At 42.0% G+C, this 13,847-nt stretch overlaps 1 protein-coding gene across 1 annotated transcript in view; it reads left to right on the top strand.

The window, feature by feature from the left end:
- The window catches only part of ncanb (neurocan b), a 123,134-nt gene that overhangs the window by 25,522 nt on the left and 83,765 nt on the right, over positions 1-13,847 (top strand). The window contains exon 8 of the mRNA XM_008300600.1: positions 1,918-3,087. Within this exon, the coding sequence (XP_008298822.1) occupies positions 1,918-3,087 (1,170 nt within the window). The remainder of the gene's footprint in view (positions 1-1,917; positions 3,088-13,847) is intronic.

The raw sequence follows: 13,847 nt of genomic DNA, 5'->3' as shown, positions 1-13,847 counted from the left end.
CAGTTTTGTTTGCAAACTCTAACAACTTTGGTAACCACATTGATAAAGTTCACTGGTGAGGAAAGAAATCCAAAACTTCCCAATAACAGTTAACTGCTACTTGAAGATTGCCAAAAATTACAGTTTTCCTTCAGCTTAAAGGAACACACAGAGGGAAAACTGAGCGTTAATCCCAGGTAACTTCTTAAACTTTATATCGTATTGGCATATGCACACCTTTAGCAAATTTTGAAAAGCACAATTTAGACTAACTTCCTTAGATTTGTACATTTGTTCAAGTAACACTTATAAAATCGTGATGGAAAAAAAAAGTTACATTTATAAATAAATATGTGATCACTTGTTAACGTAATACACAGTTTTTGCATAGAAATAAACATGACAACCAATCGTTAACAGTATTTTTGCAACTGCTTTTTTGTAGATTATTTGGTGGAAAGACAAGCCAAGCACTGGCCATAAAACTCCCTTTGTGTGTTTTCCCTCCTTTTTGATTGCCTGCCCTGCCCTCATTGGTTTCACCGATGTCTTGTTTCATCAATCAGCCCTTCTGTGTATATGTAGTCTTATCTCTCCTGGTTTTAGTTGCCAGTTAGTGTTTACCTGGCTGATCACCTGCCTGAATTCTCCCCACGTTCTATGTACTCTTCTGGCCTGTGCATTTAGTTTTTTTTTTAAGCCTTTTGTGTTACTACATTTTCTGGTTTCAGTTTGTTCCCACTTTTGATTTTTGGTTAAACCTTGCCTGCTGCCTGTGTGTGTGTTTGTTTTTCAAATGATTAACCCTTCAGTTAGTCAGTTAGAAATCTGCCTCCTGTGTCTAAATTTGGGTCCTCTCATGACATCCCATACCACATTATTTGGTTTGACCTGGGTCATACCGTAGCTTCTGAAATGAAATATTGAAAATTTTGTTAACGTTGTTTAACACTTTTGGTTCTTCACATGAAAAACGTTGTGTTTTTGTTCTTATCGTTGCTTATTCAGTGGGTCCAGTTGATTCCTAAGACAGTTGTGAGGTTGTTTGCTTATGGTGCTGGACAAACGTTTATTCAATTCTCCCATAGTCCTATCATCCATCCATCTATATACTGCTTAATCCTCATTAGGGTCGCGGGGGGCTGGAGTCTATCCCAGCTGATTTAGGGTGAAGGCAGGTGACACCCTGGACAGGTCAACAGTCTGTCACAGGGCTACACTTAGAGACAGACAACCAAGCACACTCACATTCACACCTACAGGGAGAACATGCAAACTCAACGCAGAAATATCCCAGGCGTCCCAACCGGGATGTCAGTCTTCTAGCTGCGAGGCGACAGTGGTAACCACGACCCACCGTGAATGCCCAATAGTCCGATCAAGGAAGCAGAAAAAAATTCTGTTGAACTCTCACAAAGTCATACCTGAGAATGTTTTGTTTTCCCAAACTTTATGTTTTCATGTAACTTGTCATGATTATATCAAAGTATAACAAGAGAACTAACACGTGAAGCAACGTTTTCAGAGTGTTTAAAGCTGCCAGTATTTGACAGTTACATTTCACAATCCACATGGATGTGGTCTCCTTAATTTTGAGTTGATTAGGTTTTATTGTCCCAAAATTGTTTGCAGAAGAGGGGTACAAAGGGAAAAAAAACAGATGTAACTCCTGTTTAAGAAGTCCAATATCCACTATGTGATTAATATACCGGTTCAGACTCAAATCACTGGTCTCAGTGGAGCCATGGCCTTGCCAACACAGTGTCATGTTTCCATAATCATTTTGAAACTGTGCTCCCTGAACAAGTTTCACTGGGTTCATGTAAAGCTGGCTTGAGCTTTTAATTGCTAATTCTACATCCATAAAATTAAATTCACCCCATCCCCCGATGATAGAATTGTATTAATTAGTCTGTTCTGTCTCTTTGTTCCCTGTAGAGTTCCCTTCATCGGCTCCTACTGAGAGATCACCACCCAGTGAACATGTCAACATATCCGGTCCTCAGGGTCCCAGAGGACGCCCTGCCTTTGCTCCTGCCCCGAGCAGCCAGTTTCAGTGGGCCATCAAGTCCATGCGTGGCCCCAAACAAGGCTCTGCTGGAAATGTGGCCTACGTGGGTAAACATCCCACCTGGGGGCCGATGGAAGCCAAAGCAGGGCCCCTTGAGGTGATGACCCTACCCACCTCACTTCGACAGGACACCCCGGAAAACTATTCAGGTGAGGGCAAGGACCAGGATGCAGAGAGTGCTACTACTCCAACTGCCAGAAGTGGATCAGGCGAGGAGAAGGAGATTGAGGGGAGTGGAGAGGGGACCAACTATCCTGGTGGATTTGCAGTGAAAGTTGACAGTTTGGCCAGCAGTGGTGTCAAACTGAGTCCTGAAACCGAACCTTCACCAAGCCAGAGGGATTTGGTCACTGTGGCCGAGCACACTACTCTGTCCCAGTGGCAGCTGGTGGAACAACCCACAACTCCACCTCAGGGCTCCCAGGATCCAGACACAGCAGAGGAGGCCAGGGGAGAGATCCTCTACGTCCGCCGGCCTACTGACAATCTCTCTTCTGCCTCCTCGCGCAGAGGGGAGGGTGGTTCAAATTCAGGTTTCATTCCAGTTCTTAGGAAGCACAACAAAGGCACCAGCAGGAATGAGGTGATGACTACTACACATGAAGCTTTGATGGAGGTGTTGACAACTTCTGAGGTAACAACGGTGGAGCCTGCCACCACAGCAACCACCCCACAAAACACCGCCGACACTTCCTCCACAGAGGAGCCGTCTATTTCCATTTCATGGGTTCAGGAAGAGAAGGAGAAAACTACGAACTTACCCAACATGCAGGGCCACCTCTCAGCGACTGGAGGACCTCAAACAGCTACTGGAGTCCTTCTGTTGACCACCCACGCGTCAGACTCCAAAGTCGTTGCGACAGCAATGGAATCCAGATCTGCAGTTTCTGAGTCCTTCGTTGTGGGAAGTCGTTGGACACCCTTCAAAGGCTCAAAGCCGGAGGAACAAAAAACCCCAGAGACGACAGAGAGCAAAGACTCAAACAATCCTTTTGGCATTCTCGAACCCAACTGGCCGTTTGAGCTCATCCCATCAGGTAGGTTGACTCCATGGTGTTACCAGTGAATGACCTGTCATCGTTGTCTGAATGATTATGAGTGATTGTCTAATCAGTCGCACTTTCTTTAAATAAGTATGCAGTAACAGCAGTAAGTTAAACCTCCACCTGCATTCACAGTCTCTGCAAACCACCTCAAATATAAAATATATACTCCTCTATTTCCTTTCTCTGTCCGTCGCTTGTTGTTTCATTTTACATCTTCTTTCTGTCTCTTGCTCTGACATACATCATGCATTCTTAATCCTGCCTTGTTCTTTCCCTTTGCCTTCACATCCTTTTTCTTTCCACGACCCTCCCTCTCTGGATGGTTTAGAGACAGCTCCTGACAGCGAGGCAGTTTACTGAGGTGAGACCAACTAGGTCTTAGTGAAGTAATTAGCGGGTCACAGTGAGTGCAATTAGGTGAACTGGGGAGAGGCGGAGATCCTGGTACCCAACAAATCAATGTAGACACAAACTACAAGATGGGACTCGTAATTGACTGTGGTCTCTTGTCTTTTCTCATTTTCTAGTTTGTTCATGTTCGCTCTGCTCTTTCTCTCACATTCGGCTCAACTTTCTTCTCTCGCAGGCTATCTGCTGTTCGCAGTCATAGCGCTTTCTGTGCCGTTTGTCTCAGCATGCGCGCATTGATTTCTTTTGATAGTTAATGGAACCGCGACTGTGGCAGGAAACCACAAAGTAAATGAACATAGCAAACACTGTATTCTTAGCGCCGCTCATTTCTTCCTTGTCTAAATTTGTAATCTTAACGACCAAAATGTGTTTGCTTAATGTTTAATGTATTTGTCTTGAAGGACTGCAATATTTATTGTGTCTTTCTGCTTAACTAATGCCCCTCATTCTTCCCCAGCTCTGTGCTTCTGGTGTTTTTTGGGTTTTTGGAAATACATTTTTAAAATCCTGACTTGGGTGATTAGTCATCTTGTTCAGCAAAGTGCATATCTTAAAGTTGGTTTCTTAAGACGTCCCATGGAGGGGACAGAATTTGTAGGTATTAAGTAGCTTAATTTACATGAAGTCTAATAACAATGATTAACCTGATTGTAAAATTACTTCCAATTACTGTTTGTTTTTGAATAAATGTCCTCTCTCTTTGCAAGACTTGAGCTGCTCCTGTAATATTCACCACTTTATTGCCCACATTTTCACACATTTCAGCAATAGTGACCATGCTTTGACTGGTGTTTTTTTGTTTCTCAGTGAAACCAGCCCTGATCCAGAGATATTTCCTAGTTTACATGGCATTGTGAAGCCGAGGACTTGCCTTTACCCATTTAATAACAGCGGGAGGGGGATATTCTGATAAGATTGTGATTTCAGTAGAATGCACAGCAGCAAACCAATAACAAAGGCTCAACGCTGCTCCATCTTGTTTGCTTGAGGTGGAGTGCTGCATTCAATATATTTCGCATTTTCTCAATGCTTTCTGTGGAGCTTAGCCGTGACCCATTATGCAATCATTTAATTTCGTGTAAATACTTCAGATAGTTCTCATTTTGAGAAGAAAAACTTTGGTTTATGTGACCGGGCAGCTCAAGGACACTTCCTGTCTTTCTTGAGATTAAATTGCAGTCTCCATACTCACTGTATCATCCTGTTTCATAATCAGAAAATTAAAACAAAGCAGTCAGTACCAGAGGACATTTTTGTCTTTATCAGGGTGATATTTGAATGGACTGAGTGGCCCTGGTCTTGTTGAGTGATTAGAAGCATGAGACCCCTCCCTCTGCGTGACCTTTTGTAGTTGTCAGTTTTTAGTACAGAGGAAATTACAGCAGCGGTTGTCTGCCCATTACTGCGCAGAGATAGAGACGCAGGAGGGAAAAGGGCAAGAGGATGGACAGCTCCGGGAAGGAGGAATAGGGGATGGGGGTGTTGAGGGAGAAGGGGAAGAGAGGTGAGTGTGTCCTCCACAATTTTGTGGGTTGGAGTACATAAACCTCTTTAATCAATGATCAGAGACTACGCTAACACAGTTTCGAAGGCCTCCAGAGAGCATATTTCTCCCCCTCTGCTTTTCTTTTCCCCTTCCTTCTTTTCCTTCTTTACATTTCTGCGCTTCCTTGCAATCTTTATTCATTGTTTGTGCACAACGGGGGCCCCCTCTGTGTCCTATTTGGCCATATATCGCTGTGATAAGACACTGATATATGACGCCGAATCCAGCTTTTCCAATTCCCCATCGCTCTGGCCTCCAGCTAAACCCACACAGATTGGTGGACATACTCACACATAAAAAAATAAAGCTAGAAATTCCAGGCTCACTCAGAAGTAAACCTCGATAATCCATCCCACATGTCGCACCATCACAGAATATGTCTTAATCCTTCACTGCAAACACTGTAAGAAAGTAAACACATTTTTTTTAATTGCTCATATCTTCATTTCCATATTGTATAATCCTAAAATGGAAGTTTGCAACATGACAAAAAAAAAGTTACAAAATTGATTTCCAGTCCAACGCATTCCAACGTGAATGGAGATTTACTGAGCGCTTCAGAACACTGGCTTCCAGCCCTTTGCGTTGATGAAGCAAGGCAGGTGCATACAGTAATATCGGCTGCCTGTCCAGCCTTTAAATTACCGATGCCAGTCTGATACTCTGGCAAACAGGCGAGAGGATGCCTCTGAGTTATAGTCATCTTGACTAAAGCCTTGTCCCAGTCTCAAGATGGATCAGACCCCTGGCAACATCAATAACACGGCAGCCAGCCCTCAACCAAATTAGAGTGTTAAATTTGGAGGAGAAGAGCCAGTAGGTTGAAGTGTGTGTACATGTGTGCATGCCCATGTATGTGTGTTTGTGGGCGGACGGGGGGAAGACGGAGATAAATGGAGACAGGGACAGGCTGGGGTGGCATATTATCAGTGTGGGTCTGTGGATAGATGTTCAGTTTGTCTGCTGGCTGTTGGAGTCCTTGGATAGGCTGTCTGGAGCAGCGAGAGGGCACATTCTCAGTGCTGCATATAGAAGCCTATTGATTTTCCTGCCTCTCGCTCCCTGTGTCTCCCATCTTTTTTTTCTTCACTATCCTTCTTTCTGTATCTTCTCAGTCTCTGCCATACCGGCTTTTTTTTTTTTCTCCATCTCTCTCGCACTCTATCTCCCTGACTTTATGTCTTTTATTACTCCTCTGGTCATTGTTATGACTCCCCCCGGCATAATGTTTTGATAGCCTCTTGAACCCTAATGTGATGCAACACGAGGCAGTCAATTGCCGTCAAAGCGCATCTGTCCCTCCGAGCGATCCTCAGTAGGATCCTCATCACCGTCTTTTAAAAAAAATGAAAAGAGCCACCTCCCTTTAAATCCATCCATCGCCTAATCTATCATCTTCCTATCTGCTCCTCATCTCCAAGTTTCTCTTTTTCTTTCTTTTCATGGTGTAATTCCACAATTTTTCCATTTCAAACACTCCTGCTGAATCTAATCCTGTGCTATTGGCTGCTGCTTATTAAATGAATGGGATTTGTTAAAGAACTGCCTTGAGGGACATTGGGTTCTGTCTTGGTGTGGGATGAAATGGCGTTACACAGCGCTCTGTGCTTACTGAGCACAGGCTCTTTGTATCCGGTTAGCCAGGGAAATAACCGAGCAACCAGAGTGTTGAAAATGAGCTTAAACAGAATCTGCTGAGGAATCACACTGAGCCTTTTGTGTAAATCACTGACTGCTAATAATGATAATGCATACCACTTAGAAATACACAGAAGTCTCCAATGTCCGTCTCGCTCTAAACGCCTGTCTATATTCCAAGATGAAATACCGTTACACATCTCAGTCTGGCGAAGGTTGTTGAAGACAAAAGGCGAGTTATTAAAAACAAAGCCATTTTTTTTAGAAACATGTCAAAATCCCATTATTGCCTCTCACAGATAAGAGACCAGAGACAATTAATCAATACCGTCTCATCTTACTGACAAAGTCAAACAACCCAGCCAGGTTTTCTTTTATGACTTCAGGCTGCTTCATTCTTAGATTATTGGTGCTGACATGAATGATAATGTTGCTTCTATACCGTCAGTTGTGTTGCTGGGTTCCCTGATTCTCCATACATGATGCAAGTGCCCTTGGGATGTGAGAATCTCAGACTATGGGTTAACGGTACGCTGTGGCTAGGAATTCTAAAATGAAACCGCAGGCAACGTGCATTGTTTAACCCCTCTTTACTCCTCTTCATGAGGCTACATGATTTATGGCCAAAATGACGTCAGTGAGACTGATATTGAAAATCATCTTGCAGTGTGAATGTGAGAATGCTAAACCGGTAGTGTGCAATAAGGCTAAGCTAGTGCTAAGATGACAACAGAACTTCAAACAAGTCTGCACCAATTTGGATTGCCTGAGGTAGAACAGTTAACACAAACTGGAGACACTATGTTTACTGTGGTCAAGTAGAGGCAAAGTTTACTAAATTGTAAAAAAAAAAAAAAAAATCTTACAGTTTATATGTGATTAAAAAAACAAAAAACCCCCAAAATAATTTAGTGTTAGTTTACAGATTTTCTTTACAGATATTCAGTCAGATAATAACTCTGACTGATTAATTTAAAATGTGTAATTTAGTAGTTAACTATAATAAACAGGCCAAAACTATTGTCCCTAATCTGTTCTCTTACAACTGCTAATTAAACTTTCACATATTTGATTGTAAAATTTTCTCTCTTTTTTTTCCTTTTTAAAAAAAAAAAAAAAAACTGTCTTTAAATCGGCAAAAAAAAATCAATTATTTAACAGATATTTTTTGTTATTTGAAAAAAAAAAGTACATTAAGGACTGAAAGATCATCATTTTTTTTGTTGTTTTTTTTGTTTTCTTTTAACATAAATGTTTGTTCAGTGTAAGTTAGGCTAGAACCTAAGCTAACAAGGCAGCAGCTAATTTTGATGTATTTTCAATTGAAACCAGAATATGTTGGTAGGATATTATTATGAGAATGATTTAAATCTGCAGCAAACCTTTGCTTGTGACTGGTTCCAGGAAAAGTTGGCATGACTTATATAAATACTAACCTGGGGAGTGATACAGAGCTGTAGGACTATTCACCTGCACTCACATGAATGAGTACATGAGATCTCAAACACTTCATTTGGAAATGTACATATAGTTATTTCCAGTTGAAATCTGTGTATGAAGGCTTCAGAGATAACAAAAACATCAGCAACACTGACCTTTAGCATTTGGTGGCGGGTCAGATGGTTAGGGTTAAATTTAGCAGATGGGGTTAAGGGTGATGGTGGAAGTTACGGTTTGTTTACTAGTTTTAGTTTAAAGGGTAAGGAACATTATTTTTTGACCATCGTTGTACATGATGCACAGCCACTGACAAATTTTTTTTTTAAAACTGCCCTGAGATGAACCATTCTACTACTTCAGTTGTCGTTGCAGTTTATTGGAGAAAAAATGTTTTTTTTTCACAGTTGGGTGGGATTAGAAGTTGGAAGATCTGTTTTTCATTACACTATGTTTTTGTTTGAAAATGGATTGCAGCCAGTACAACATCATGTAAGTTAAGTACCGACAGTAGATAAGACAGAGAGTAAAAAAAGAGCCTTGAGGAGGGACAGAGAGCTCGTGATACTTACTCTCTGAATGGACTCAGCCAATTGCTGCGACTGGAAAGGTCATTTTCCATTAAAGCAAGCAGTGATATAAAAAGAAAATATCCGCTGTTTTGCAAAACGCTGTTGATTCTAAACTGCTGAAGTAAAATACAGAATGATTTAATAATTCATCGAGGACTGTTTTTTTTTTTACAGCAGACAAAACGCTCCAGCAAAATATGTTATCGGTGTTCACTGACATTTTGGGGAATAGAAAATGTTGATTTATACATGGGAAAGTCAATGAAACAAACAGTTGTGTTTGTAAAGCTAATGCACCATCAAAAATTTGGTTTAATATTCTGCAGTGAGCCTGAAAAAGCACAGAAAAGCTGTCTTGAACAGGGATTTTTATGGCATCATAAAAATGCTTTATTATCTTTGCTGCCACAACAAAACCTGGTGATTATTCAGCCTCTAGGAGCCCCATCACAGGCCGCTGTATTTTATTTTTTAGATTGTATGACCCCAAGCTCCCATTATGGCAGATGAATGACTGAATATCTTGACTGTTCCTAGTAGCAAATCTGCAGCAGAATTGAAAAACAAGTTTTGTTGTTTTTTTATGAATATTTTCTCATCTCACAGCCCTCTAAAGATCGCTTGGGAGGCAAACCAAAGTGCTGTGTTAACTTCAGTGGCACAATAACAATGGATGTTAAGCTTCAGTTTTCAGTTTCCCTGGGCGCAACATATGCTTTTTAATCATGTATTTGTTCTATTATTACACAGCTTTATGTTCACATATGCACAGAGACTTTGTCGTCTTTTTTTTTCCTTCCCTTCAACTCTCCATAACCTTGCATTTTTTGGAACTGGAATTTTATGATAATCAGTGTTTTCCCCCAACATTTGCCAAATATGAGGACATTAGTTAGTATTTTGGATGAGACACATCAAACCAAGCAACTCAATGAGGAATAAATCTGCTAAAAGCACAACATTTAGCCACACAGCAGAGTAAACTATCAACCCCTTGTTGGAGCATTCGGGCGTCTTCATCTCCTCCTATTTTATTGTTGTTGTTTTCATTTAGCTGCGTCTCTAAACTAGATAAGAGAAGACCTCTGCTGAGCTATATGTCACCCCATTAAAAACACAGACAGTGATTCACTGAGAACGGTTGTCTTGTTTTTTTTATTTCGTCCCCAGTGAATCCTTATCGGCGAGTGTTTATTGTCAGGGACAGCCTTAGGGCCCCTGAGGGTGCGTAGAGTTTCATAAAGCAAAGAACAACATCACCTCTGTGTGCCACCAACTGGGAGATGATGCGAGGGATGGATTGAGACAGAGAGCTTGACAAGGTGCTGTCAGGAAGAATTTAATCCTCTGTGTGGACTCATTGTGCGGCTGTGCCGAGAGCGAGACACTAACCTGGTCAGGTTATGTGGGTAACCGTTACAATGGAGCATTCAGGTGCCATCAGATTAAACGTCACGAATCTGCTTCCTTTTGCTGAAAGTATATTTCACCTCCCTATCTGGATCTAACAGGTCCCTTAGAGGTCAAAGAAAGGAGACAAACTGTGGCATTTTTTCACATCACTTTCTCCTTGCATGAGCATACTGCCGCTTCTATTACACCTTAAATGAGAAAGCTCCGAATATAGATTTATTATGATGTGAAACTGGTCACCAGACACGGCGGAAATAGGCTGTCTATTATTCCTGTAGCACATCCAACAAGATTTGAATAGCAGCATCCTTGAGATGTTGCATTTTCATTCTCTATTTGCAGTCAGACACGCGCGTATCTGTCAGCAATTCCACCAGTCACACACGCAGGCGCACGCCGTCAAAAACGGAGCCGCCTGCCATCAAGGTTAACAGTGAAATGTATGATTTCAAATTGAGGTATTTTCAAGCTACAGAGGAGTGGCAGCGGAGGGGATGAGTGCACCCAGCTGGAGTTTTTGAGCTGCCAGATTGCCTGACTGACTTCACTCCCTCTCGCTCTCGCCGGCGCTGCAGGCACAGCGGAGCAGTGGCAGGGGTGTTTGGCTCCCAGCATCAGTCACAACGCATCATGCAGCAGCCAGCCCACAGCGGGTGGATGGGTTGAGGGGTCTCCTCGTGTCGGGCATGTCTGACACACCCACAGATCTGTCCCAGCGGTGAGGATTCATAGACAGGGGAAAAATGACATGTCTCAAAGGGAGGAAGGTCTCTTAATGGGTAGAGGTGGTGGATATGAAAGTGCAAATTATAGAATTTGGAAAGCTATGAGGAGAAAGGGGCATATTTTCAAATTACAATAGTGAATTTGAAGATCTTCAAGGCAAGACGAGCTTCTTTTCAGAGTTTGTGCTTGTAGGGGCGCTGTGAGGTCATATAAGGTAGTTCTTCTTTGTTGAGTTTTAAACATGTCTCTGGGCAAACCCTGCTGCCCACAGCTTGGTTCTTCTAATAGCACTGCTCTGCTGTCAGAACAACTTCTTGATAGTAGCCACAGTGGAATACAAACGTACAGGAAAGGGAGTATTAGATCCCTAATTTGTGTGTGTGTGTATGTGTGTGTACTTGTGTTACTTATATATGAGGACCTGATTATGTTTACACAGTTGCTCTGTGGGGACTTGACCTCCTTTTGGGGACATAAAGTAAATCCCCATAATGTAAGTCATTCAATGCGGGGTTAGGCAAGTAGTTGTTGTGGTTAGTCTGTAGGACAGTCATTTAAATGACCTTTGAAGTGATAGAAACACAACTGTGTGTCTGTGTATGTGCAGTTCCTGCTTTCCCTTTCTGCTCTGGGGTTTTTTTTTGTTTTGGCACGTTTGCAAAAGCAGCACAACATGCAAAGTCATGTGTCCAAGGTCGGTGAAGGTTGGTTCCAAGCATGTGTGCTTGTCATTTGTATCCATATTTGCACAAAAGATTTGGGAGAATTAGAAAGTAAATTGAGGGATATGGTGATTAATCATCTCAGCCAGGCACATTGCTGGTCTCATCACTCTTAAGCAGATGTGCCAATCACGGTGGGGCATGACTCACCATTTTCATCAAGACAAGAGTGCAAATAACCTTCTCCAAGCAGGAAAGAGGTTTTGTTTGCCGTGAGCTGCAGACTGGCAAGAGACAAATACACAGCAGTACAAATGTGCTGCCAAACGATGACGTCCCTTTGTACATTTAATTTACAACATCTGTGGGTGTACTGAGTCTGGTGTGTGTCTGTAATGGACAAGTAGTGCTTCATTCCTGTTTTCTGTTGTGCTAAATCACATAGTGACAGTCGTAATCAAAGTGTATTGTAGGACAGGCTTCTTTTCCCAGTGCACCAGGTCCAGCCTCATGCGTCACATGAAAAGTTTGTATCCCACAAATGTGATGACAGGAGCTTGGGTGGTTATTTTGCAGCAGCTTGGTATTGTTTGGCATCATCAAAGTAACCACAGTGGTTCATCGGGCGCATATTGACACTGTGCTTTAACACTTTTCAAATAGAAACACATGCACTGTAACACATGCCAGTCCTGCTGCCTCCAGATGGCTGTAATAATTTGTTCAGTAAAAGCAACTGGGTAGAAGTTCAATGGAAGCCGTCGATATGAAGTTACAAAGTGGCGCCTGACACTTCTTGCTGTATGACAGGCATGACGTGCTACAAAACTTCAGCTTCCTAAATATGCAGTAAAGTGCCAACCAATGGTATCCCTACAATATCCTGTACTGTTATGTTTAAAAAATAAAAAGAGAAGGTAAATGCATCCTTGCTGTACCTATTTTGCTTGTGATATAAACAACATTAATGAGCGAAACGTCAGCGGTGACTCGGTGACAGTGTATCTGGCCATGCTTGGCTGTTTTGTCAGTCATGGTGCGAATGCAACATAAGGATTTAATCAGCTTAAGGAGAAGCCTCTCCTATAGTCTGTAAACACTGATGGATGAGCAGAAACTCACAGTATAGTCTGTTTTACTGTTATCGCATTGCAATTGCTTTTTCGATGATGATCTAAATCATTTTAAATCATCTAAAGCATTTTGTTTCAATGGAATCACAGCATTGCTAAATAAATAAAACCGCAGACCCAGTTTAAACCCAAACACCAACCTCTTGCTCTGCTGCCAGACTTGCATGCAGCTCCTGTCTGGTTACACTTGACCTCGGCTGCACCACATATGCTGCCAGCTCACAAAAATATGAGAACTGGACAGTGAATTTCAGGGTCAAGACCATACCTGTCCCCTGTGCTTCATGCAGCACCTTCTGAAAATACCTGTATAAATGTGAAATTGCATGCTAAGCTATTGCACACTTATTTGGGCAGCATGTTAATCACGCATACATGTCTGGCATTACTGGATTGGTAGCAATACAATTCCCAATATAAATAATTCATAAGGTGCACGTTGTCTTCTTTTTCTTAGTCTCATGTGCATATAAAATATTGTTGGATAATTATAAAAAAGAGGGGATGCAGTTGATTCAATATTCTTATTTCACAAAGCCCCGAAAATGAGCACAAAGACACACTGAAGAGAAGAGGGGGGGAAAAAAAACACAAAGTGGATTGAATGTGTTTGTGATGATAAGCCAGGATGGATTATTTTCTTGCCACTCTGACAGCCCAGATAATGCAATTTATTTAGGGCGAACGGAGATGCTACAAGTGCCGCTCTTGTAACAATGGACCCTCAATTTGTTCGTCAGTCTCGCCGCACGGGCCAGCGGAATTGGGTTGTATTGAATTGCTGGCATGTTACTCCTCCCCGGTCCTCTCCAGGCTGATTCAGTGTGACGCTCGGCCCACAAGGTGCTCGCTAAGAGTGCATCAACTGCTTTTTTTTGCTGTCTCAGGCTCCTGGCACTGTAGATAATCGCTGGTGTCATGCTTTCTCATAGTTTGTGTGTAGGTGTGTGCATTTGTTTGTGTGCTTATGTGTTTGCTTGTGCAGAAAGAGAGGATTGAAGCATTTACTGCAGGTGAAAAGTTTCAGTTTACAGGCACAGAAAGTTTGCATGGAAATGGAATGAGAAACTCTGTTCTAAAACTGTTGATGTGAATTTTTTATTATGGTATTACTTTATATTTATAATGTAATGTGATGCGATATGGTGTATATCTCGTGTGTTATTGGATCTGTTATGTTTTTGCGTCTCTACAGCACTGTGTCTTTTAGGTC

This window comes from Stegastes partitus, unplaced genomic scaffold (genome assembly GCF_000690725.1).
Source record: "Stegastes partitus isolate 25-593 unplaced genomic scaffold, Stegastes_partitus-1.0.2 Scaffold33, whole genome shotgun sequence".
In the NCBI taxonomy this organism is placed as follows: Eukaryota; Metazoa; Chordata; class Actinopteri; family Pomacentridae; genus Stegastes; species Stegastes partitus.
This window is presented reverse-complemented; position numbering and strand designations above follow the sequence as displayed.